Source organism: Anomalospiza imberbis, chromosome 1 (genome assembly GCF_031753505.1).
Source record: "Anomalospiza imberbis isolate Cuckoo-Finch-1a 21T00152 chromosome 1, ASM3175350v1, whole genome shotgun sequence".
NCBI lineage: Eukaryota > Metazoa > Chordata > Aves > Passeriformes > Viduidae > Anomalospiza > Anomalospiza imberbis.
In genome coordinates this window covers 14,427,824-14,455,654 of record NC_089681.1, presented here as the reverse complement: position 1 = coordinate 14,455,654, position 27,831 = coordinate 14,427,824, and the positions used below count along the sequence as shown (strand labels likewise).

Below are 27,831 nucleotides of genomic sequence, written 5' to 3'. Positions count from 1 at the left end.
TTAACCTGCTTTTAAGACATAAATGGGTTTGTTCTAGGTGGGCTTCTGTCTTCTTCATATATGTTTAAAAATTAACACTTCTTCATCCAGTACCCATCTGTTAACACAGAGGAAACCAGGAATTCAGTTTTTGCCTGTAGTGTCAATTGAGCAAACAGCTTCTTTGTGCAGCAAGACAGGGAGGGAATCTGAAGCCTTCATCTTCCATCGGCATCTTCAGCTTCCAAAAAAACACAAAGAAAATTGTTATCTGTTCTTCCAAGGGGAAAACTAAGGAGTTAATTTTATAGAAATTATCAGGACATGGGCCCAAATAAAGAACAGTCATTGCTCCAGTGGGCTTACAAATGGCTGGATCTTTCTGAACAGTTTGACATACTTTTTTTTTTTTTTTTTTTTTTTTTAATCTGTGATTAAGGGTCCCAGGATAGGCAGCTGCCTGATGAGCATTTCAGGAAATTGACCCTTATCTGCAGGTGCTTAAATGGGAGCAGAGCTCTGGGGAAAAAAATCATGCCTCTGAATAGCCCAGTAAGTGGCAGTGAGAACAGCAGGGAGCTATTCCCTTGTCAGGAGTTCATGGCTGCGATCCAGTCTAGCTCAAGTCGGGGCAGTGAGAGCAGCCTGACCTCCAGAACATTCCCAGCTCAGGAGGTGGCAGCCATGAGTGGAAGGAGAAGGAAGGGCCAGGACCCAGCAGCCACAGCACCTCGGGAAGAACCCCCTCTCCTGCTGGCATGGAGACCTCTTGACCTTGGCCAATGCCACCAACACACACAAAAAGCAAAATCAGGATCTACCAAATCAAAGAAATGCAGTAAGCCATCTGTACAACGTGTATGCTGCTCTGGTGGATTTTCTGGCTGTTCAAGCTCCTCAGACATCACCAAGATTTGGCTTTGTGCTCTAGATCCCCTGTCTGAGCCCGTCAACATCTTGGCAGTGTTTCTGCAGGGCCAGAGCACCCAGCTGCTCCTACCCACTAACAGACTGCCTGCCATAGATCTGGCCTGTGTCAGCTCCCTGCCCCCAGACATCACCCACACATGATTTTAGGGATGGCACAGGTTAGGAACTGTCCCTACCAGCATCTGACCACATTTGAGGGTTTGAGGGTGGAATGAGAGGGAAGGGAAAAAGTAGAGGTGAGTGGAAGCAAGCCAAGCTGTGACATTCAGCCTCAGGCCTGGAGAACAGACCCTGTGCTGTTTTAGCGCCATAGCTGGAGTGATTTCCTGGCCTCTCCCCATTTTCAGTCCAGGGTATATGCAAGCTCTCCCTGCTCTCCTCTGTACCCTCCATTCCCTTTCTTTGGACCAAACACTGAAGTCATGGGTCTGGGGCCAGCATGCCTGAGTCCAGCAGCAGGACTTGATGCCGTTATTAGCATGTTCCAGAATATTGACAGTGGAAATCACACGAGCTAGTCAAATTTCTGTGCCTCAGAGACAGCTCTTAAATGCTGTCTGTGCTAAACAACCAGTTTCTGATATGACCCAGTCCAGACTTAGGCAGACTTTTTTCTTCCACTCTTCAAATCCTCAGCTTGTCCCACACAACTTTTTTCTCTAGGGATTTCTTGCAAAAGAAACCAAACAAACAACTAGTGACCTTCTGCTCCAACTCACTTCCTTCTCAAACCCCTCCCACCTCCACCAGCAGGTAGGGGTTTGTCTCCCTCTAGTCCCTGAAATCCCCCAGGACAGAACACCCATGTTCTCTCATGGCTATATGGAGCCTTAAGCTGTGCCAGGGGAGGTTTAGGTTGGGCATTAGGAAGAAGTTCTTCACAGAAAGGGCATTGGAATGGGTTGCCCAGGGAGGTGGTAGAGTCAATGTCCCTGGAGGTGTTTAAGACCAGATGTGGCACTTAGCTCCATGGTCTGGTTGACAAGGTCATGTTAGGTCATAGGTTGGACTTGATGATCTTAAAGGTCACTTCCAACCTACTTGATTCTGTGATTCTGTGAAATACAATTTTGACGCTTTTGCACTTTTCAAAAATCTGTCCCAATTTGTCTTCCCTTTCCTTTTCAGTTTGGAAACCTTTCCCACTTTCTCTGATTGCTCTCATATCTGTTTAATGATTCCTTAGGGCTTTTCTTCATCTTGTCTGCAATTTTCAGGGAGAAATTACATGGAACTTGGTTCCCATTTACCTTCTCTTCCTCTTCTGAAGTTTCTTTCCAGCCTATGCTGCTCATAAGCTGATTATTCCTGGACCTTGCTTCTCAGTTCAAATCTGCAGGGACCAAGCACAGTGTGTTCTTCCATATGTTCTACCACATCTTTCTGTTCACTTGCTCTCTAGCCAAATTAATTGTTAATTGGTCATAAAACGTGAATCTCTTAAAAAAAAAAGAAAAAAATAAGGAAAAAAGGGGTGAAGAGGAAGAAGCAGACAAAGAAATAGGCTCTGCAATGGAGCAGTGAGTGTGGTAGTTGGAAGCCAAAGCTTGGAAGTCTCCCTTCCCTTAGCTCTCACCTCACAGCTTTCCTGGAAGGTGAAGTGCCTTTGTTCCTACCCTTTACTCCTCCTCTCTCTGCAGAGAAAGCCCCTCTGAAGCAGCTGGAAAGCAGATCTGGCTTCCCAAAGTCCACAACAGCCCTGTGAGAGTGCCAGTGCCCCGGCAGGCCCCTGTGCCAAGGCCACAGTCCAGACCAGGCTCAGCTCACAGCCCCAGCTTGCTAAAGACTCAGCCAGCTCTTGGGTGTTGCTCGCTCTTCAGCTGGTCCCATGGCAGATTTATGCTTTTATTGGTACCTTCAGCATTATTAGGTTGTCCCTTTCTTTCCTTTAAGTATTTTTAAATATACTAGACACCTAGTGAGGAAAATCTCAGGCCTGCAGTGCTGTCAATAGCAAAGCTGCAGTGTACTGGTGCCCCAGGGGGACACTTCCAGATGCCTTCACTGAATATACAACAGCCACAGATGAGAGACATGCTACACATCTCCTTGCAAAGGCAAGATCCACACCCCCATAGAGGATACACAGTAGATACTAAACATCAAAGTCCCTGTTTTCTGCTATGCCCCAGCTGCTGAGAGCCACTCTGATGCAGCAGAGGAAATATAAACCCAGCAAAACTGGGTTTACAGCTGCTTTGTCATTGAATTGGCACAAAGTAGCTGGAGCTTACCAGTAGAATTGGCCCTATTCCTGGGTCCACATCAGCCTCATTTTATGAGGACACTTCAGATGGCAAAGACAGGAGCTGTGGATCCGGGACAGAAATACAATAAAATCAGTTAAAACAATTATGTACTCTTTGTGTAAAATTGCACCATAGTATATTTTATGGGGACCCCTTTGAAGTTGGCTGCTTTGGAGCACAGAGGAGACATCTGAGGCTTCCAAGAGCAGCAGTGCTGCAAAGATCGTATCCAGGAGCACCCTTCTCACTGCCCAACCCATGCTGAAGCATTGAAATTAATTATGCTGTGGGTTGAAATGTGCTGCCTTACTTCTGAGTATTTGTTTGCTAACTTTCTATCACAAAGAGATTCTTTTAGATTCAAGGATATTCTGGAGTTATATGTGAAAAGTTCATTGTTCACACAAGGTTTGCAAAACCCCCTAATATGATGTGATTTAAATTTGAAGTAGCATAACCTTGTAACCAGATTAAAAGGGATAATTGCAAAGGAGTGCAAGGCAGAGCACACTTAAACCAGTGTTTTGGAAATTTAAAGTGAAAAAGGAAAGAGTCAGCACTCTTTAGCAAAAAAGGAGGTTGTGTAAGCACTTGAAATGGGAAAAAAAAAGAAAAGGCTTTTTTCTACATGAAGAATTAATCTGAGCACTGACCTCCAGTGCAATCTACTCTGGCACTTACACAGGGAGAGATGGGGACATAGTGCAAATGACATAAACAAATTCCTTCAGAAGAAACTCTTCTGATAGAGACATCCATTCTCCAGACTCAATCCCAGCCATGCTAACACACTTGCAACTTTTGTCCTGCACAACTCTTGCTCTGCTAATGGAAATCTTCTGCAGAAAAAGCATAGCTTACAAGAGAAAAAAATCATTGTGGGCAGGTTTGAATTTCTCTAGTACCAGAGCTACCAGGCTCTGTCAGTGAAAGAAGCTTTTGGCTTTTCAGGCTCACCAAACCCATGGTGATTCCATGCTGGTTGCCAGCCTGGAGGATCTACAGGCTCTGATCTACTGCAGTGCTCAAGGCAGGATGAATGGCAGCAGGCTGGGGCTATCAGCTAGGCTGAGTGACTCTGTTGGGCAAGAAAATAGATGCTATTGCCTGCTCAGCAGTAAAGGGAAAAGGGAAAGCATCAGTAAGGGAGAGAGACAGTTATTATAAGTTTGACTAGGGACAGAATTAAATCGATGCAGTAAATGGCACTTAATGCACTTTAGTGACCCAGTGCATTTCCTTCACCATACTGTGCCATGTGGCTGATCACATTTGATGCATAACACACGAAAAGCACTAGAGGCCATTGCTGGAAAATCTCAGGATGCAAAACAAATTGTCCAGGCACCTCTGTATTTTTTCCATCATTTCTGCACACACACACACACACACCCTTTCCTACCGGCACACTGGATTCCACAGCACCTTCCAGAGGTCAGCTTGGCACTGACTCCACATTCCCACTGAGTTTGCCTTGTCAGGATGAGCAGTCAGGGCTCATAAATAAATTCTGATAATTTCCTTAGTTTGGTTTGACTGAAACAGCACAGCTGCTTTTTCTTTTGTTTTGGTTTGGTTTTTGGGGTTTTGTTTTGTTTTGTTTTTTATGAAAATCCAAGAAAACTTAGATTGGTGCAATCTTGGCAAATTAAATAAGTGGGGACGTGTGCCAGCTGCAAAATACAGCAGGACTTCACTCATTCACATGGCATCAGTCCAAACACACAAACTAGGCAGGCTATCCTCAGAAAGTTCAAATCCAAGGGCTATGTGAAGGCTCAGATTTCTTCATTTACCTGACACCTGGGGGATATACAATGTCAGAGCTGTGGACATATAAAGAAGACAACACAGTTCTAGAAAGATGATAGTTGCTGGCAATGCTGGGCTCTTCTTGTCCTGGCACTGATTTGCCTTTTTTTCCCTTGCTACCACATGGACACGTGTAACACGAGGACATGGATAACCTCCAGAACAGCTGGACTTGCAGACAGTGTACATCCATAACTGTAATGAGCTGGGACTCAACAGCCTGGGGTAACCTTGCTTTACAAGACTGGACCTCAAAAGTCTGCCCCTTTGCTATACAGGATTAATGACTTTCAACCATTTTTGTAAGTGGCTGCGACTGTGATATTGTTATTGCTGCATGTCACCATAAATCATTACATTTTTCCAAACCTTCTCTTCAATTAGAGGTTAAATAGAATAAATGAGTGGAAACTACAACCACACATGCAAAAATGGGGTTAGAAGCAGGCACACCCAGTGGTCCCCCCTATTCATACCATTTCCAGAGCTTCTGCACGATGTAATAAAAATTTACTTTTAGACTGAATGTTACACCTGAGGACCAGAAAGCACTAGCTATGAACCCCTAAAATTCATATTCTTCATTGCAAAATGAGAATATGCTATTTAAGAACTTGCTATTAATTAATTGCATATTTAAGAATATGCTATTTATGAGAACTTGCTATTTAAGAACAGTGAGGTGCAGAGAGTTTAAATGGTTTTTTACCTCAAACTACATCATTAGAAGAGTTGGGAAGTGCAGCAGAGTCCTACCCAAAGACCAATCAGTCCTTGATCTCATTACATGAAAAACATCTTCCTCAAGACTGCAGTTACTACTGACATTACCCCTCTAAATGTATCAGACTTGAATTCTGTTACTAGGGCCATAAAATGGAATTCAAGCCCCATCCCCACCTGGGATCATGTCCCACTTTTGGACTTGTACTGCACAACAGCACCGTGAGCACAGCAAAGCCACTGTGAGGGGATGTGTCAGGGCCAAGCTATGCTCGCCCCAATGCCTCACAGCTAAGGAAGGTCACTAATCTCCCCTGACACCCCAGCTTGGGGCTCAGGGAAGGCACGAGGAGCACAATAATTTTGGATTCACTCCAGCATTGCTGAAAGCAGAATTTGGTCCTGCTCTAAGAGAGGGAGACAAAAAAATACATTTGACTTATTTGCCTTTGGAGTGAACTAGACAGATTTCAACACTTAAAGGGATTGCATTTAAATCATCCATGGATTTTGAAAACAACATTATTGCTTGGTATCATAAACAATTCCCAATTTTTAGATCTTCCTGGGCTAGACTCAGTTTTAGCCCTCGTAGCAACAATTCTATTAAGGCTGTGAGGGAACTGGAATTGCAATGGACTGGTATACATTTTCCTGAAAAATTATAATGTGACAAATGTTTTATTTTAGCTTCTCTTGAGGATTTCCTGGATATTGAAAATAATCTAAATGTAGTCACTGGCTGGTATTAACATAGTACTCTAACTGCCTGTTTCAGGGAAAGCAGAGGACTGAATTTTCCCAGCAGCCTTTTTTTACAAGGTGCTGTTGTAAATGTGCTTTGTTATCTAGAAGTACCAAGACATCACTGGATACAAAGGTATTTTAACTTCATGCTTTGAAAGTCTAATTCTGCCCTTTCTTGGGCTGAAAACAATCCATTGTCTTCACCACAAACAGGAGGGATTTACACCAATCAAAGCAAGAGGAAAATCTGTCATTTTTCCTGATATATTGACCTCCATCACTGTTTTAAATTCTTGATTTTCAAATACAGCTTCAGGTGCTCTTAACTTGTCCATTTTCATACTGTCTTCCCAGCTCCCTGATGTTCCATCAGTGGTAGCAATAGTGTGCATATGACAGTCACGCACACCTTATCTACTGCATTGTACAGCTCCACAGAAGTTTGGGTGATGAGACTGTAAAATGGGGCAGATTTGCAGAAAAAGATCCAGCCTAGAATCCACAGAGCAGACCATGGTGGAGCTAAAAGCTGAACACTTTGAAACATCTGACTAGAGTTACTGCAGGTATCCCTCCAAGTCAAGATGGTTTAAATTAACTAGATGATCTTTAATGTCTCTTCCAAACCAAACCATCCTATGATTCTGTGAAGATGTCCTAACAGATCCTAAATTCTTCCTAAAAATGTAGGACCTTTTTTGTCATCTACAGGGCTACCAAATGAAATCCTCCCTGGGGGTGCCACGGATCTCAGGATGCTTAATACAAGGAGGAACTGATTGTGGAACCATTTTAGAAACAAAGAAAACTCACAATGTATCTCTCAATTGCCAGCAACTGATTTGTCGTTGTTTTGTGATGGTGAAAGGGAGCTGATTCTGTGTAGAGGGGAAGGGATGAAGTTGAGGGAAAATATTTTACAGGCTCAAAATTCTCATTTCTGCCGCAACTTTGAGAAAGTGTTGTATCTTTTGCAGTCATTACCTCAGCAGTTTGTGTTAGCACTACATTCTTCTGAAATTTCAGAAATGGCTTTAACTTACATTTTCTGGAAGGCAATACAGCTGTTCCTTAATTTGCTTCACTACCACCAGCAAGACAATAGTTAATTACAGAAAGGAGACAGGTAAGAGCTCAAGCTGCACAGAGCAGCCACTGCAGCATGGAGCACCCATCCAGCCTTAATGCACAATAGAAATGCAAGAGATGTGCAAATTCAGCTTCCCAGGACTAGCAGAACCTGGAGCTGGCAGCTCATAAAACCTGCACACAGCCCTGAAGTCATGCAGGGAAATGAAGTGTGGAATAAACCGTATCATGCAGTGACTAGAATGTCACCTCACACTGCTCAAAATCTTGAGTAAAATCTGTTTCTCTCCGATAACATTGTGGATACAATTAGCTAACAGCTTTAGAAAGGGAAAGCAGACACTTGTTTCTTTTCTCTCTGCTAATAATTTAAAAACAAAATAAGGCATTGGTTAGTGCCAGCTCTCTTATCTACCTCCATTCAAGTGACAGCACAATGGGCTTCAGTGAGGTTGTTCAAAAAAAGCTCTCAAGAGTGCATTCAAAGTCGAACTGATTATGTGCTAAATATTTTGGGGCAGATCCTCACCTCATGTAAGGAAGCCAGGTCCCAGGGACTTCCCAGACCTGGCTTTGGTGTGTTCCAGCTAAGAATAGTTTTCATTCCCAGTGTGGCGGGCTAGCAGGCAAAACTGACACCAGCATGGGATTCCCTCACTTAACACATCAACACAGAGATCTCCAGTGCAGGCTTTTCTTCCTTTATGGACCACTTTTCTCCACAGCAGAGATGCAGAGGGCACAAGTACCCAGGGATCCTACTCACCTGGTTGATTTTGGATTTGATCTCCATTGCCTCTGCAGGCTACTGAGGGGCGCACTGCGACAGCAGGGGTTTGGTTGAGGTCAGCATTGCACTTCTGAGGTGACTATCCCAGTTTTCTCCTTTACCTCATTTGGTTCACATCACAGGGCTGATGACTCAGCTAAAAAGGTTTTAGCTTTTATATTTTTCAGATTCTGTACTGCTTTAGTGTGTACTTCTGAGCTTTGTATTTAGGGGATAGTAAGCTCTCTTCACAGAGTAGGTAGACAAAACAATTCCTTCTCTAGCTGGGGACCCAAGGGCAAATGATCCAAATTTCAGGATTTGGATCCTGAGAGCTCAAGACCATAAACAGTGTGGAATGAAGAGAGAAAAACAAGAAGGATGGGACTTCATGGGCTAAAGCTATAATTGGACAATTAACACCAATATTCTAATAGACCAGAACTTACAAAAGTGTGAGACCCTGTGACCGGTCATCCATTTTGTGACCATTTTGGGTTCATCTTGGGTGTAGCCCTGGCTGGGCTCTTGTGCTGCCCCAGGTGTATCCATTGAGGCCTTTTAATGAATACCTACTTTATTTTTTAGCTCTGTCTAGTCTCTGTTCTAGGTCAGCCTTCACAAGGCACCAGGGCCACACTGGAACACACAAACTGGACCCTTTTCAGATGAAATAAAGCTGGAAGGGGCAGATGTGGACCTGATACACTCTACCCCCACATTTAAATCCCCACCTTCAAGGTAAATGTAGCATGAAAGTCAGGTTTCAGACTACAGCTCTACACCAGTCAGTCCATGCTAAATGCCAGCAGCGACACCAGTCTTCTGGTGGCTTCTACAGATATAGATACTTGCATTTAATCAAGTTAATTCCACCGCAAGCTGTTTTGTATAACTAACACAGCAAAAACACAGAACTCAAGTGCTGAAAGAGTGTTGTCAGATCATTTTCAGGGAAACATTTTATGTTCATTTTCTGGCGGTGAGAAGCCCATAGCCAGTATCAAACACCGCTGGCTGCTGGGACGCTGTTTTGAAGGAATCTGTAGCAGCACTGAAAACCAGAAGAGCAAACTCCCATCTTTCAACCTCTTCCCAAGATACATCAGTCTTCCATGACTGGCAGATCAGATGGGTTGACAGTGTAAGGACCTCTTCATGCCCTGGCAGTCTGAACCCTAGAAATGATGAGGACAGCCTGAACATCTCTGATAGGAGCAAACCAGTGACTAAGCCCTCAAGCGTACAAGCCATGATCCTGGGCCCACTAGTGTTATCAGGAGCTTTCCCACTTTGGGATTCATCCAACCAGATGCTGGCATCTGTGCTGCAGATCCTGCAATCAGTGTGCTTGTACCATCAGCAGAGAGAAAGCAGTACATGTGAGGCACAACTTTTCTCATGCTAAAGCCCATGTCTGAAACAGGTGAGGAGAAAAATCCCCAGCAGTTCCTTGTTCTGTTTGTCAGCTATGCAAGGCCAAGCTCTGACAGAGAGAGGATGCCTTGTGCACATATAGAGTCAGGTGGGCTGAATGCAAACCCCTGTGACTGTGACAGGCTTCTGATACCCCCCGAACAATAAATATGGGTCATAAATCAATATATCCTCAGCCTGCAGGGACCAGTCTTCAAAGGCCTCCAAGCTGGTGGAGCGATTATTTTTGCATGTACACATTACAGTGATTCCTTCTAAAAGTCACTGTCCCTACCAATGACTGTGTCACAATGCAGGAACACTGTCCTGCTTTACACAAGTGACACAGACCAAAAGTTCTGCCCTCAGGTAAGACAGCAAACACCTGTCAGTGCTGCTGGATTAGGACACTGTGTATACATGCTACACCACATTTTTGTCAATGCAAAAGAGACAGAGGAGCCAATGCTCAGCTCAGGCTGAGGAGAAAGCAGATAAAGAGCCTTTCAATTAACCACCCCAGACTTGAGATACGTGGCAATTGTGCTCGCAAATTTGCATTCTCAAGAACCAAAGCAAGATTTGTTATTCTACCTTAAAAATAAGAACACACTGCAACAGAAATGTACGTCCTTTATTAACAACTTTTCAAAATAAATCTGAAGAAAAAAAGTCTTTGGTGACACTATCTATAAAACCAACCTATCTTAGATGGTAAACCTATGATGGTATACAGGTTAATGAAGTAAACCAAATTATATGGCTTTTAAATTTCTCATTCTCTCTTTTTCTCTCACTCACACATTTGCTTTAGGTTTAATTGCACCATGTTGTCAATAGTCAAACAAAGAGGGAGAAACACTTTAAAAAAGATGTGGCAGCACTATGAAAACATTGGTAATGCATTAGAAAATTTTTCTCAAAAATGTACATTTTATACAAAATAAGATTGTATTTTTGTTTGCTTTTTTGCTTTACATTTGCTGATCTAAGAATTCCCATTTCAGGTTTCCATTCTCATAATCCAAACACTATACATATTTTGTCTCAAAATAAATATACAGAATTATGTACAAGGTTGCAAGGCCCATTGGATCATCACTAACCCACTGTGAAATAATCACTAAAAACTTTGTGAAAGAGTGGGAGGGAGCATCTCAAAGCATCTGATGAGTCCCATACCCTCCCAGCCCCCCAGTTTAACCCTTGCCTAATTTAACTCCCTCTAATTTAATTCCAATTCAAAAAATGTATGTGAAGACAATTAAAATAGTGGTATAAAGGCCAGCTTGACTTAGTTTTAAACAAGGGTGAGATGTACAAGATTTTGGAAGATGCAATTTTATTACCAGCAGACACCAGCTAAGACCCTGCGTGGGGCAGGTCCCTTCTTGGAAGACCACAGGTCCATCCTGTGAAATCCCACTAACGCCCAGGGAAATGGCTCTGTCAGGCTGATGCCCTTGAAGGCCACATTTCCAGAACAGACATCAGAGCCCGCCCAGGAATAGCAAAAAAAAGGAAAAAAAAAGCAGACAACCAAACCACCCTCTGCTGTAAGAGGATGTTTAAGTGGAGGAATTAACAAATTGTTGTCAATTAATAACAGATGTTATGGCAAAAACTGACTGTTCTCTTAGTTTCAGTAGGGGAGTGCAAAAGAGGAGGACACAACATTTTACACTCGGCATGTAAAGATTTTTGAAAAATCTGAGTCTACATCTATCTAGCTCTTTCTTTCATTGCTTCAAATGATGACTTCCATTCTCCAAACGGCATCTTTTGGTAAATGAGCTATTTTAAAAGGCGCTCATTGGTGAAAGATTAATTTCTTTGCCAAAATTTGCTCTAAAAGAAAAATTGCAACCTGAAATTGATCAAATCCATGATGTTTTCCAATGGAAAAGATCAAAGTGCTCAATAGCCATGCATTAGCACACCAGTGTGTTCACTATGAAATTATTACAAAGCTTAAACATTCACATCTAGAAAAAGGTATGGTAATCATTAGAGATTCTCACAAAATAGAAAGAGGGCAAATAAAATCTTGTGCAGGCCCAAGGGACTGCAAGGAGTGCCAGGCACTTTCAATCTTGGATGTTTGCCCCTATTTTTGTGTCGCATTTTTCTCATGAAACCTTCCTCCAGCAATAGATCTCATTCAAATTATAACTGGGAAGGGTTTATTTTTTTTTGCCTTTAATAAATTCAATTAAAAATTCATCAGTTCTCCCTACTTCTATTCTGTTTTAATGGCATGGATCTATTCACATTCATCCATCCATCTCACCCCTGATTAAATTAAGGTCAGTAACCTTTACAAAAGGCCACATGCATAACACTCAGTCAAGTCATCAGGCATTCAAGTACCTGTAAAGTAAAGGCTAACATAGCCTGCTGTTAATGAAAAATAATAATTAAAAAAAAACCTACAAAAGGAGCAACAAGGAATGAACCTTGTTTCAGCACCATCTGAATTGGGAGAGGAGAAAAAAAGAATAAAGAACCATTAACTTGCACCTAGGACATGACAAAAGAGTGATTTCATTGACTAAGGAAACAACACAGCTCTGTCCAACACAGGTAGACGTGGGAGGCTTCGCCTGCTGTTCTTGGGAGCACTGGCCAGTGATGGCCACAGTGAGTGTAACACACAGAGTCTCTGAGCTGGGTCTGTGTCCAGCCCTTCCCCTGCGTCCCAGGGCTGTGGACACGGAGACCGACGGCCGCTCTCGAGACTGGCCGAGAGGGACATTCTTTCCCAGCAAGACGACTACACCCGGGTAACACAAGGCAAAGAGAAACGCTCCTACCTATCCACATCCCTTCTGGAGCTAAGCCTTCCATTGTTACTTGTTTAATTAGCAATCAGTAAACACAAGGGGCCTTGAATCACTCTGAGAGTGAGCTTTAGCACAGTCTCTTTCAGTCACCCCAGAAAGTGATGGTAACAGAATGTCAAACAGCTTAAAAGCTTGGCCTGACTTGCTGCACTCCAAAAATATTTAGTTACTCCCTTTCTAACTGAAACTCCAAACCACGTGCCCCCAAATGGCATTTACTAAAACCCAAGCAGAACTGTAATTTTGTTTTAATATGGGTTCCTCTTGTTGACTACAAACCAGTGACTGCTTCCCAGAGGTGCAGATGCTCTTGTGGACATGGGTGCTCACAAACCTGCACATGAGCCAAACGTGAGCCCTGCAAGCTTCATCCAGTGTTTGGCACATTCTCCAGAAAGTGAGTCTAAGGAGAAAGTCTATTACAGTCCTTGAATGAGCTACCTGATCTCCAAGTCATGGGAGCCACTGAGCCATTTACTCTGGAAAATAAAATCACTGGATTTCACCTTGCCATGCAGATCACAGACCTGAGAGCACAGGGAAGTGAGGTTCAGATTCTTACAAGATGTGGGCAGCTGAATTACCAGCTCACCTGAACACAGAATGAAATATATCCTGCTTCCCTTCCCTCTCTGGCCTTGCCAAGTTACTGCCGCCTCTTTAGGTTTCTCTCCACATGCTGATTTAACTCTCTACAATGGTATTGCAAAAATCTGATAAATCACTGGACAGTTTTCCATGAGTTTACAGAGTTGAAGGGGCTCACAGAAGCAGCTGGTGGCCATCACATGGCAGGAGGTGTCAGGTGAGACTGCATGGCCAGGGACTGGGAGAGCAACAGAAATTGAGGGGAAAGTGGCACCTCTTCCTTTCAGCAGCTTAAGTCACTAGCTGCCGTCTCACATGTTTTGGCAGATTCCTTTAAAGATTTACAAGGGCATGTAGTGATAGGACAAGGAGTAATGGTTTTAAACTGAAAGAAGGTAGATTTAGATCAGACATTAGGAAGAAATTCTTTACTGCGAGGGTGGTGAGGCACTGGACACCCAGAACAATCTGGAGGTGCTGCCCAGAACACACTGGAGGTGTCCAAGGCCAGGCTGGATGAGGCTCTGAGCAACCTGGTCTGGGGAAGATGTCCCTGCCTGTGGAAGGGGGATTGGAGTCAGATGATTTTCAAGATCCTTTCCAACTCAAACCATTCTATGATTCTAAAACAAAATGCCAGGAACCTGATGGTCCTGTCCTAACTTGATGTGCTCTGTTCAAATATTGCAATACATATTCAAAGCAAAGCATCCTCTGCAAGTCTTTACATGTCAGGTTGCATTCAACATTTAGTGACATGTACTTTTCACTTTGACAGCAACTTTCTGTTTAGGGATAATGATCTTACCAGCAAGAGAAATTATTTAAGCTTCACAGCATTCTCTCTACAATCAATAACTATTACTTTTACAAAGAGGAAATTGAGGCGTGCCCTGGTTATGCGAGTTGCTTAAAGCTGCATATTAAATTGGTGCCTGAGCCTGAATGAAACAGGTGGTCGTTCTGGTCCAATTACTCTTCATCCCTACTAGATGGGACTGGTAGTGACTGAAGAGTCACTACTCTTCATCCTTGCTACCAGATTGCCTGCTTACAAAGAAGTGAGGTATAGAAAGGCTTGCTGGTCTTCTGGGCATCGGCACTAAACCCTCTTGCTGTGACTTAACAGAGCTCCTCTTGGGGTGGGGATAATTACAGAGCACCCTGAAATGTGAGGGTTTGAAACATTTTTAAAGTGCTTATTTTCTTAGCAAACTGGAATGGCATCTTCCTGACCCAAATCACTGTTTCTGTTTTCGTTCTTCAATGTAAAGAAACACATATATAAGCAAAGGATTACAAAAAAATAAACAACTGGAATATTTAAATTTAAAAATACTTATATTTGAAATGCTAAAACCATTCTGGAGCATGAGCAGCACTCATCTTTCAGAAGCAGTTTTTTGTGTGAGTTACCCTGCCCCAAGCATGCCTGGGAGCACCACTGGTGCCAGGACCCAGTGTCTGACCATATGCTTTACTTCAGGTGTCTGACCACCATGAGGGAATGTCTCTATATATCTGCACTTCAAAAAAAAAAAAAAAAAAAAAAAAAAAAAGAGAAGCCCATGCTTTGATTTCAAATAAGCCAGTTACCAGCCAAATTCCTGCACTGCAAGCACCAACGTGCTTTCTTGCTTTCCATCAGCACTCCTTTTACCCTCAGAACAAAGCTACTTCTGGATGTTTAGCTGCCAAGAGGCACCACTGCCCGCAGCAGGGACTTGCACAGGCTCTGGGTGTCCCACAGGACCACCAGCTGGCTGTGCCAACTGCCCCGGGGTGCTCGGCCATCCATGGGCAGGGACACTCGGATGTGCCTCTCTGAGCACAACACATGGCCCTGCAGTGCACGGGCACTGTGCTCCATGTCATGCTCCTCCACAATAATGCTCCTCTCTCCCTTCAAGGCAAGGCTGATTGCCTTTAAAACAAAGGTCCCCAAACAGAAGGATCTACCCTCTCATTTGGCTCCTTGGTAGGTCTCCAGTTATCCAGCTGTCCAAAGGATTTCAGCCACAGGGGCTGCTACTGGCTTGGGGAAAACAGGAAAAAAAAGTTGGTAGTAAATGAGAAATATTAATACTTCAGTTCTGTCCTGTTTGTGCTCAGTTTGTTTCTGAACCTGCTGCATTTTCCCCCAATGAGATTCCAGCATTTAACTGTGCAGGGGAAAAGGAATGAAAATTGCATTGACAATCAAATGCATAAAAGAAAGAAATGGCAGCTCTGAAATATTCACAACCAACACAATTTTGATTAAAGAAAGAACTCTGTTTTTAATAGTTTTTTTTTTTTTTTGATCATTAAAAAAGTTTAAACCTGCATAGCAATCATTTCAAAAATAATTATTTAATGTTCCATAATGAAACTGTACACGACCTAGTCCCAGCGACAGCAGCCTGCCGGCGGTTGGGCGCAGTCCGGAGCAGCGGGCCCCGGCACCGGGACGCGGCTGGCGGGGTCGGGCGCTCGCTGTCGGCGGCACAGTCTGGCTCCCCCACGGGCGAGGGCGGCTCGGCCCCCTCAGCAGCGTCCTCAGAGTCGTTCAATGTCTCGGTACTTCTTCCTCAGGATGGAGACCTGGTCTTTAAAGAGGACAGGGTCGAGCCTCATCTGCGAGTGGATCAGCGGCATATAGCCAAACCAGCTGGCGAAAGTGTTCATGCAGCTCTGCCGCTGGGCAAAGTGGTCAGGGTCGGCCCAGCGTGAGGCCCGGGACGTCTGCGAGGAGAGGAGAGCAGAGATCAGAGTCGGCCTTGGCACACAGGATGGTGGGAATGGCGGGAATGACGGGAATGGCGCGAGCTGGGCCAGGCAGACACCACGGCGCCCAGCCACGCCAGGGCTCGGGGATGCACGGCTCTGTGGTGGCTGGAACCTACTTGGGGGCTCAAAGAGGGGAAGAACACCCTGCCCACAGCAGATCCGGTGGTGCTGAGATGGATACCCCTGACTTCCCAAAGAGAGCAGAGGACAGGGCAGTGTGGAAACATGAGTTCAACCACAAGCCAGCCTGTGGAACACAACACCCACAAGCAGCCCTCCCAAATCTTGCCAGCACTCTATTTCACCCTATCCCCCACTCTTCTTTTCTTCAAATCCTCCAGCTATTTCAGAGATACAACAAGTTCTTAAAAACCATCAGGAAAAAACAGAAGGCCATTGCTTTCAAGCAGAGGTGCACACCCAAGGCCAGGCCAGTTGCTGCCCATGGTCTTCAGCCATAGGAGGAAAACAATTATTCAGGGTCAAACCTGAAATTTGCAGTTCAGATCTGCAGGAATTTATACACAAGTAATTTCAACCAACTTGTAACTGAGTAGATGTCCTTATGTGCTTGGCATTACTCATGTGTGTTGGTGCCCTGCAATGAAAAGCAAGGTGCTTCCAGGAATCCCTCTGGCCAAGTCCAGTGCATCAGACAGCAGTGTCTCACAGACTCAAAAAATGGAGTCCAACACTACATCATAGTAAACTCTGACCCAAGGAAAACACCATGGTCTTTGACTGCATACATGCAAAATATTCTGGCATGATTTTCCAAAGTTCAGGGCAGCTGTAATCCCTGTGGATGTCCATTGAAACTCAGCAGCTCTGGAAAAAAAAGGCCCTAGCAGCTTTAAAGCTGCTATTATTTTTTTGTTTGTACCTAAAGAACATTTATAAACATAATAAAACCATTATTTAAGATAAAGTAGGAATATTGAGAGCCTTGGGGTTTTTGTGCCACCTCCCATGCATCTCTCTATAGCACTTATGTTTCCACTATACTTTATAAACAAATATAAATTGATAAAGTCAAAGGATGTAAATTAAAACATGAATAAACAGATAAAGTCGGGGACTTGCCAAATGACTGTGATACCAGACTTGATGTTGGTCCAAGGCCTGTCTGGTTTAGCTCAAGTGGTAGGTTATAATGTGCATTGATTACAGCCTCCTGATTATACAGAGCCACTAAAGAGCAAGTAAAAGCTTGTTGCTAGAGGATTATAGCAGGTATTTTGGCCATTAACACTGAATTTCCATATGACTATTCATCTCTGTCACAACACTGAGGTTATGTTAATTTTTTATTTGTCTTTCAAGGAATTATGAACATGGCCCATTACATTTCCCAAAGCTGCAGGAACAACCTGTCTTTAGGAGAGAGTTATAGTTCATGGATGACTCGAGTCACCTGTGCTGTAAGATGAAAAATGAATGCTCAAGCTTTGCCAAACAGCCAATGCACAGCCCTGTGGAGAGGTGAAATTGAAGCTGGAAGCAATAGGTACTTTCAGGATGGCACCTTCTTGTTCACAGAAGGTCTCGTGGGCACCCAGATGAGTCAGAATTGCTGAATGCTACCAAAGCTACCGATACCTCAGGTGCAAGCACAGTGACACAGAGATAATGGAGTTTACAAACTGGCATGGCAACTCTCCAGTGAAAGATCTGAGTAATGCTATCAGGAGAAAACGGGAGGGGAAAATCGAGAGCAAACGGGAGGGGAAAATCGAGAGCCCTTCTTTCACCTGCCCCCTAGTAATCATGGTACTGCTTGCACTGAGATCACCGACACCGTGGCAGCACGGATGGGAGGCTGTTCAGGACTTGCAGGTTTTGCAGGACTTGCTATTCCCCTCATTGTTCTCTCACACAGGGGACGAGGACAAGTGTCCCCACACTACCATGTATCCCTGTTTCTAGAGGTACTTCTGCAATGACAGAAGGCTTATCCAGTAACTGGAAGAGGACCTAAAACAAGTATTTAGAGGCTGCTAATGAGTGATGGCATGACTGTGGGATAAAATGTTCCCTGTGGGGAAAAAACACTTACATGTCACAAATTATCTCTGTTGTGACAGTTCAGTGCCAGTGCTTGAATCACACTATGTAATTTAAAATAGCGCAGGGACAGCCTGGTACATTATATTAATTAATAATAATAATAAATAGAAAATATTTCTAGAATTTACTTATGCTTCTAGCATTCCGTGACTAGGTCTTGGATCTGGAATACTTAATTAGAAAATTAGGGTTTAACTGGAATTCAGTCACCACAATCATCAGTTCCAAGAGTTTGGATCACCATGAATAACACCATGTCAGAAAACTATGAAGAGAAGCAGCATTCACAGTAGACATTTGCTAGTTTTCTTTTTTCTTCATTATAATAAGCATATCTAAAGTCTATTCACAGTTCTGCTAAACTAGAAATTGCAAAAATATTTGAAAGAATTGCATCACTCTGTAAGCCTAACCTAGAAGTGAACCTGTTACATTATCAATGTATCTCAACTGCTAAAACATGCTGTGATTACATACCTGTCCCATCATGGTCTCCTTATACTGTTTTTTCTGTGTTACTTTGATTGGAGGCAATTTTGTCACAGCTGACACCAAAAAATTCATTAGAATGTCCTCACAATTGGCCAGTTGGTCCACCATATTCTTTAGGCTGGCAGGCAGGTAATGAGTGTACAGGTAGTGATAATATCTGAAAACCAACAGCAGTGTTATTAATCCATGTCACTGGGCTTTCAGGTATCCAGGACATTTCTATCTCAGTTGAGACCCAAGTTTTGTACTCATCTCCCAATATAGCACTTCCTTTCTTTGATCTCACCCTCCAACAAGAAGGGAAAACAAATCAGTTTCTCATCAAGACAGTAAATAGTGCTAAAGGAGAAAGAGAACATATACCTTTGTTGCAACTACATTGAAAGAAATAATGTAGGCCTAAGTATCAAGATAATGAACAAGGAGGAAGGAGGGCCCCACTGTGCTACAATGTGATAGACAACACTGATGTATTCATCCTTCCTATTTTCTTTCCAAACTGTTCAGTTGGAAAGAACTTGTATTAAAACTGCCCTACTACTGTTCTTATTGTTGAAATTATTCTCATTTGGGTATATATCATCCCCTGTGGCCTGTCTTCTCCTTCGTAGGGGTGTGGATTAGAGATTCCAGAATTTTCTTTTTCTTTAAATGTAGAGAGGACTTTGATCTGCTGAAGTTCTAACAACATAGGTTTTCTCCAACGTCCTTCAATATGCTGAACTGTCACATGCCCGTTGTACTATATTTCTAGAGTATCCAGAAGACTTTGCAGTCTGTAGCTGTCAGCCAACACATACCCAGAGCTGGTCTGGAAGTAACCTCCTTTCTGCTATGCTACGGGCCATTCAGCCAAGCAGCTTAATGAATTTGGGAACTCTTTGAAGTATGTAATTCCTGATGTTAAAAAGAGCAGTCCGACTGCCTCAAAACACAAGTGACTTCAAAGAGACCCAACAAGTGCAGTAATGATTACCAGATCCCCAGAGCTAAACCAAGAACTTAAATTATTACCCCATAAAAAGTAGACCCACTTACTATCTTTCCCCTTTTTCCCCTCCCCAGAAGAACGTTCTTCACACCCCACCCCCACCTCCTCTTTACTATTTTGTTTCATACTGGAGAAGGATAGCAGATGCTTTGGATTCTTACTTGTGGTAAATAGCAGCTCCTGTCAATACCATGGAATAGTCATTAGTCCATTTGGAGGTATACCCCCACCTTTCCTTAGTGTTGTCCCAGAAGTGACTGCGTGCAGGATACCCTACAATTCTCTCTGGAAAGCTCTGCCAAACTGTAAAGGCAAAATCCACCTGTGGACAAAGGTACAGGCCAAATGAATACCGAAATGGTTTCAACAAATGTCAACAAAACAAAATACTACCTTGCCATTAATTCGCAGTTCAAAATCTTGGAACTGTTGCAAAACAGTAATTCTGTGTATTCATCAGTAAATTAAACTGACTGCTTGACATTTTGCCCTATAATTATGCACATTTTAATGGTTCCTGTTAAAGGGAGTCTAGAGAACCACAGCATTACATTAACATTTTCAAGTTTGCCCTTTACATATCAAACCTTTTCAAGTTACAGAAAGAATGGGTGTAGCTGCCTGTATTTAAACCTCGATGCAACACCAAGGGGTAATAGCCATGGACTAAACTTAAATTTTGCACACCTACCATTTTCATGGTAATTTTAAATTACCATGGTAATTTTAAAAATTTTTAAAAATTACCAATGGTAATTTTAATTACCAATTTCATGGTAATTTTAAATTAATTACCATTCATGGTAAACTTAAATTTTTCACAACCTACCATTATCACTGTTAACACAGAGTTTGGAAAATCAGGAGTCAAACACTTTAAATGGTAAAGGTGGCTTAGTGAGAATAAAACAGTCAGTGTGGAGTTCTTTTATATTTTCCAACTGCTTTGAGTCTTCTGAAGACCGTGTCAGTCATACTTTCAAGACTGTCAATATGACCAAAAAGGCTCAAGATACAGCTTAATAAAGAGGAAGATAAAATTCCCATTTAGTTAAACAGCATAAGGAAGCTAAGCTTTACGAAAAATGCTTTATATTGTATGAGCCACAAGAGCACATCAAATGCTACCAATGGCATTTTTAAATTTTATTGTCTTGCTGTAACTATTTTAATAACTTAAAGCTCTGAGAATTGAGAAGTCACAGGACATTGCTACCCCATGATCCTACCAAACAAAATCTAGTGATATTAGAAAAGGGATGATCGGGGTAGTTTGTGAAAGGATCGTCAGCATAATATTTGAAAAAAGTTTGGTAAAAATATATATGGAAAGATTTTATCAATGGTTGGCAGTCTCTCCCCTTCAACTTAGACTTTGGAGCTCAAGCTAGACTGAAATTTTTTAAGAGTTATACACAATTCTTATTGTCCTAGTCAACCCCCCCCAAAAAAGGGCTTTGTTTCTGCACTGCACATTAGGTTCCCCTCAGTACCAGAGGGACCTAAAACTTCACTCAAAATTGTTTGAAAATCCTTCCAAGAATGCAGTCAAAGTTAAGGGTGTAGAGGTTAGATAAAGAATAGCTGCTCTGAGAACAGTCCCATTTTGTGTTGATTACTGTCAGACTTTTCACATTTACAGTGTTTTTATGAAACAGAAGAGTTGCACATGGGCTGAAATACAAAGTTAAGGCCTGGTTATTTTCTTTAAAGTTGTTTCAAGGAATCTGAGGCCAGCCAGAAAGACAATGTGCACAAACCAGTTACCGTTGTGATAGTTCTGATCTCATCCAAATCAATACCACATGAAAGAACTGAAGGGTTTTTTTCCCTGTACAGGCCTTTCCCATAAAATGTGACATCTGTTTTCTTTAGAGAAGTCTGAGAATCTCAAACTTAAATAAATAATAAAATTGGTGCACCCAGTGCCCTCTCTTGTGCTTTCAACTATCTGCCCTTGCACTAGGGAGATGCACTGAAGCAACCACCCTAAGAGAAAACACACTTTATTAAAAAAGCCCCTCAGGTCTCATCCTAAGTAATTTCCAGCAGCACTGCCACTCTCAGCTGATCACCAGGAAAACCCAGCCAAGCTGGCAGTCTCGTAAACCTCTGGATCGTGACCCACACTGATTCCTAGTGACACACACTCCTTTGTGCCTGTGGAACAGCTCCTCTCAAGAACAGTTACACACCGTTCTATGGAGAATGGAAAACCTTCACTGCACCGGGGTCAGACAGAGGATGTGCCTGGTGACCGCTGCTCTCAAAGGGAATGTGATTATCTTTGACCATGTTTCTAAACTGCCTTTTCTGGGCCTTTGTAGCTGTGCCACCACAACCTTTCATGAGCAGCTAGTTTCAAAGGAAATGTCACATCACATTGGTGTAAGCTGTACTGTGGGGGAAGTGAAGCAATAGAGAGTTCTCTCTTAATGGAGAGCCACCAGGCAGAGCTGCTGGTGCTGGCACCCTGGCAGAGACATGCTGGAGCTGCAAGGTGGGGTCTAGCAAGAGCTGGCCAGCTGGTTCTGTCTGCAGCACAGGGACCAGGGGACTCGTAGAGCAAATACCCACTGCACAAACACACAGCATCAGCTGCAAGTTGCTCACAAGAGCAACAAAGAAAACAAAGCAAAGTAACAAAGCCACAAAGATAAGTGTAGGTTGTCTCACACAACAACAAGTACTTGGTCTTCAAAATATTTAGGGTAAAACATGGCCAAGTTGAATGAGAAACACTATTTATTTCGTATTTCATATGTGTTCCAGAAGACTGTATGACTCTGAAGTTTGTAGAATGACTAAATACCAGTTAAAACACAACAAAGCCTCAAATCCTCATGGAATCCACAGGCTGGATTGCTGTAAATAACGTGTCAGTGCTATGAAGTCCCTTAGAGGTATTACCAGGATCCCCAGAGCAGCCAAGATGGGACCCTTCATCCTGAGAAACAACCTGCTTAGGAAGTCCAGCCCAAGGAGAAATATCTTTTATTGCTTTGGGGTTTCTTTGGACTGTACAGGGCTTTGCACACAAGTGCTTTGGCAGCAGCCATATTCTTCCTCATCTAGCAGAAACTACCAAGGTGTAACATTGGTATCAAACAGGTTCAATGTCAACTATTTCTTTCCTTTCTGAAGCAAAAGAGGGCTACCAAGGCTGTTTCTTGAGCAGTGTAACCACAGCACAACGTGTACAGGGGAGAAGAGCACTTGCGATCTCATCCATTTAGAACAAATTCAGTGACATCTTAGGGTATATAGCAGTGACTGAAGACTAATGTCACGCACTTCTTCACCGATATATAAGTACTGGCAGCATCAGTGAAAGATCCCCATCGCTGACAGAAATGCATTTTTATGTAGGTGAAGTGGGGAGAGCAGAATGACCATGGACATGGAGGAAAAAAGGGAAAACAAAAGAAAATTGAGTTTTTCAAGCTATTCCCTGGCCATCATTAATAATGTATTTCCCAAATATTGCACTCTATATAAACTGTCATTGGTTTCCCTTGTGGTTCTCAGGAAGAGGTTTTAGAAATCAATACTCATCCCAGTTGTAAAAATTGGTTTTCTACAGTATTTTTCTTTTCTTAGTGCTATCTTGCTCTTGGCACAGACACTCGAGCACCTAAACTAGCAAAGATCTCCAATTTTATAGGCTGACACAATGGGGAAAGAGCATTCCTCAGTGAAATCTGCACTAGGCTGGCTATGCTGTCTTTTGGAGTGATAGCAGTTCCCCTCTGCTAACAAGCCTTCCCCCTCTACCTACTGATAACATGGTGGGAGAAGGTACCCCAGTCAGAAAAGTGAGAGCAGAATATTAAAGCTGACTGCGCTTGGCTGCCTACACCCGCCTACAGCTGTGTTACTAAAATAATAAAGAACGGAAGAACCACATGCTAATGATGAGCCAATTAACCAGGGCAAAAAGCTCCTCTGATGGCAGGCAGTGGCAGGGCTGCTGAAACAAGTGCAACACGTTAAATCTGAGGAGTGCAGCAGGAAATCTTGTAACAGTTGCTCACTGGCAAAGCCAAGAGAAGAGCATATCTGCTGTGCTCAGGCTGAGCCCAGGAGCCAAGCAGACTCAAGACGACGGAGACCCTTACCTCGGTGGTTGAAAGCACGGTGTCCTCATCCAGGCTTAGCACTGCGTCTGTCACTATGTTGTCGTAGGGTAGGAAGCGACTGCTCATAACCTGTGGGTATTCAAGGCAGGAAGGGGAGGAAATAAAAATCACTTGAAGGACTCGTTTCCAAGACAAATACTTAATTTTATTCTTCACTCTTATTTCCTCTTGTCTGAGATATGTGGCATATTTCTGTCTGATGGAAAGGACCCTTCAGCTCAAAAGTGTGTGAAGGGGTGTCATTTTTGTCAGCCCTGCAGTCAGCCTATACCTTCTGTCTGAGGAGTAATTTCTGAATAGGCCTCCCTCTTTGCAGCAGGCTGTTTTCCTTTAGTGACAAACTGCATTGGTCTGTACTGATAATTAGATGTACCTACAGCTTCTTTGTGGAGGGTATTTTCCCTGGTGGTTAGGACTGTCCCTCTGCTCTCCCACAGGGTGTGAGGATCAAAAGTAATGAACGCTGAGAAGGACTTTGCAGCCTTCATAAGCTTACACAGCTGAGAAACCAAATGGCCCAGGCTGTGTGTGAAGGATGTAATACTACCAGGATGGTGCAAAATTCTACATCAGAAAAGGAGAATATGCTAAAGAACTTGAGCTTTTAAAGCTCAAATCGAGCTTTATCTGCATGAAGAATTATATAGGTATTGTAGCATTTTAAGAAGTAACATTCTTAAATAGCCTTCTAATACCTGAAGGGAGCCTGAAAGAAAGATGGAGAGGGATGTTTTATAAGAGCATGTAGTGACAGCACAAGGGGGAATGGATTCAAACTGGCAGAGAGTAGGTTTAGATAAGGAATTAGGAAAATATTCTTTACTGTGAGAGTGGTGAGGCACTGTAACAGGTTGCCCACAGAAACTGTGGATGCCCCATCCCTGGGAGTGTTCAAGGCCAGGCTGCACAAGGCTCTGAGCAGCCTGGTCTAGTGTGAGGTTTCTTGGTCCATAGCAGGGGGGTCAGCACTAGATAGTCTTTAAGTCCCTTCCAACTCAAACCATTCTATATATAAAAAACCTGTATACAGAATAAGCTTTTTAAAGATACAGCAGGGCAGTCCTCAAAGTAGCAGGAAATAGATGGGAAAGCTGGATCAAAAAGATAACAGCAAGAAATGAAAATCCATATGGTTTCTTTATCAGACTAAATAGCACCTTTTGAGAACTGATGAAGAATAACAAGGACACAACACAGTTTTTTTCCCTCATTTGCTAGGAAAAATAGCCTGGTTAGTTACTAGACTTCTTTACCAATTTACTATGCCAAGAAAACACTTCAAAGGTCAAGCCCAGTAAGAGGAATCCTCTGTATGGAAACAGGGACACGGAGAAGTTTTACACAACCCTCCTAATTGACATGGTCAATTCTACATCCCCTGCAACCTGTTTGGGAACAAGTCTTTGGAATCTATGCCTTGATTCAGAGAAAGATCTATCTCACTTATCAAGATGTTCACAATGTCTGCCTGGAGAGCATCCCTTCATCACTATGATGGCCTTGGTCCAGGGAGGCAGGGCTCTGATGAAGAGGTGATCTGGCTGGCACTGAGGGTTTTGCTTTGCTTACACTAAGACGAAGCAGAGCAAGCAGCCAGCAGAAGACCCATGTTCTCATCCCTAATCTTTTACAGACTGTGCAAAATTTTTTAATAGTACAACAGTCAGGACTTGCCATGTATTTTGTTTTATAGCTAACGTACCATTTTGTAAAATGGGTGTTATAATATTTGATTTCAAGGGAAGAGTGAAGGTTTGGTAAAGGCAAACCACCATGATCAGCTGCATGGAGTACTGGTGCCTGCCAGCAGGCCTTGGCCAAGTTTGGAGATGAAAAGCAGTTCCTTTGTGCAACCTTTGAACTGTGTTGCTCTGGCTCTGCAAGCTTGGTCCAAAACCACAGCTTTGCACATAAGAAGCCATTTGGCATACACTGGGATAGTAGAGGGAAGAGACTGTCCACTATAAACACACCTTTGTGTACTCAGGAGACTCATTTGTAATCTAAACAGTGCCTGGGGCCAATTTCTACAAACATTATAGAACTGGTCAGAAATTTCTCCTCTATCTCACCTCTGCTAATTTTACAAAAAGAAATTCTGCACCCAGAATATTCAAAAAGCTCAGAAATCTCTACAACCTTTCTTGGCCCTGCAGCAATTCTCCTGATACTGTTTACGTGGCTAGCTAAGGCCAGAGCATTTACCTGCCAACATTGCAGGGCTCTCTGTCTCTTGTTAAGGTGACAAGGAGACAAGACCAAAGACAAGATTACAAATTCAAAATAGGACTGTACAGGCAAAGCAACTAAAATTTCCCTCTGCCAATGCAGAGCTCTGGAGCCAGCTGACAGAGACTGCAGAGAGGTCCAGCTCAAATCTGTTTCAGATTCTAGAAGCAAGAAGTCTTGCTTCTCTTAGGCCTGCATTTGGAAAGGATTCATCCACTTAAGTGAGAATTAAAAAAACCTCTTTTCTCATCTGATGGCATCTATTTTCACTTTGTGAAAGTACAAACGAGACATATGTGTTGCACAGCAAGAGATGACATCGTGATTTTGCTCCCACACAAGTGTTCCATGTCCCTTCCCTTTTTTTATTTGATGGCAGCAGTACTTCTCAAGGCCATAAAAGAAGATACTTTTCAAAGGCAAATTCTCATTTTTAACTCTGCTTTTGAGTCCACAGCTGACCCCAAAGTCTTGCATGTGACTTCTCAGACTCAATGAGTGCAGCTGCATCACTGCTTTATGCACCTGCAGAGAGACGGAATCTCCAACGATGGGGTCAGCACTATCTGCTGGTGGGGTTGCATTTCAAAACTGGGTCCCACCTGTGAATCTCAGAGTCAAGGCATTAATTGTCATGCTGATGATTTCTGAGTGCACAGGGCCCATGCATGAAACACGAATCTGCAACTAAACTGGTACAAAAGGCCAAGGAATACAAGGGAGCTGTCATTTTGTTGAGAACTACAAAGCTTTCACCAAAGCTGCTGGAAAAATAAATTCCCATCCCATCAGAGAATGCAGGCAACCTTTTACCATGCTCCTCTCCACCTACCTTGCTTTCTCCTTCAATGACTATGACAGGCACAGAAGTGGCAGGCCAGCGGTGTTTGGCTGGGAGGGGTTTATCACAATTCCATAAAACAATAATCTGAAAGACATTATTGGACCAGGATCAAAGACATTTGTGGCAATGTGGCCCATATTCTAAGGTCTCAGATTTCCATACAGACATGTTAAATTCAAGTTAGAAATTTCAAAATCAAAAGCAATGAAACAAATCTGCATAAAAATAACACTTCCTACATTGATTTTACCCAAGTTGACTACTTTCAATATATATCCTCTCAGGCAAATATAGGCTGGACAGGAACTTGGGAAGTCTCTATCTCAACCACGTGATACAGATGTGACAGATTTACTGTGGCTCTCATTAAAGGCAAAACCGCTTGTGACACTCCACTGAAAGAGGGTGCTCCTAGTGAACTCCCCAGAGTTTTATTTAGAGAAGCCAAGATCCTGGCACTGATGAGATTAAAAGTCACAGCGGAAGGAAGGAATATCATGTAATGGCTCTAGAGGCATAGCCATCCTTGTGCAGTTTGCAGCATACACAATGCTGGTCTTTAAAGTGCACTCATTATTTTACCTGTCTCATGTAACAATGGGTTTAATTACTATCTCTATTCCACTCCCATTATACTCAGAATTTTTATTTCCCATGCATGTAGGTCACAGGCAGTAGAAATCTCAGAGGAAAGAAACATCAGAATTGAAACAGGGGGTTGAAACAGGGCTGAGTCACTCGGCTCCACATTCCTGGCAGAGTGGTTTGTCTCTGCTGTGACTGACAGGCAAACAGTGCTGCTTACCTGTGCACAGTACTGGGACTTGGCTACAGCAACCAGGAGTTTCAGCACAGGCTGAGACTGGGAAACCAAGGGAGTTACTGCGTGGATAACGGCAGTGAATGTGGAAAGAGGCTTCAGACCTGAAGTGAAGAGAGACGTGTTCAGTAAAGACAAAATTGCCCCAGTTATTACAGATTAAAGGACTTCGGGGATGGAAAAAACAATCTGCACTTAATGCAAACCTTGCCAGGTTTTTTTAGGTCATCTCCCTTCCTCTTAGATACCAGATGCTTCAGAGGAGATCACACTTCCCTTTAACTCCCACTCTGCGCCTTTAACTTCCACTCTGAGATACCGGACTCCAAAACAAT

At 43.0% G+C, this 27,831-nt stretch overlaps 1 protein-coding gene across 1 annotated transcript in view; it reads right to left on the bottom strand.

The window, feature by feature from the left end:
* Window positions 1-14,202: 14,202 nt before the first annotated feature.
* EXT1 (exostosin glycosyltransferase 1) overlaps window positions 14,203-27,831 on the bottom strand; it is a 177,408-nt gene continuing 163,779 nt past the window's right edge. The window contains exons 6-11 of the mRNA XM_068182506.1: window positions 27,482-27,600; window positions 26,665-26,760; window positions 23,583-23,672; window positions 19,626-19,786; window positions 18,459-18,630; window positions 14,203-15,869 (exon numbers count right to left, since the gene is read on the bottom strand). Coding sequence (XP_068038607.1) covers window positions 15,684-15,869; window positions 18,459-18,630; window positions 19,626-19,786; window positions 23,583-23,672; window positions 26,665-26,760; window positions 27,482-27,600 — 824 coding nt within the window. The 3' untranslated portion in view covers window positions 14,203-15,683. The remainder of the gene's footprint in view (window positions 15,870-18,458; window positions 18,631-19,625; window positions 19,787-23,582; window positions 23,673-26,664; window positions 26,761-27,481; window positions 27,601-27,831) is intronic.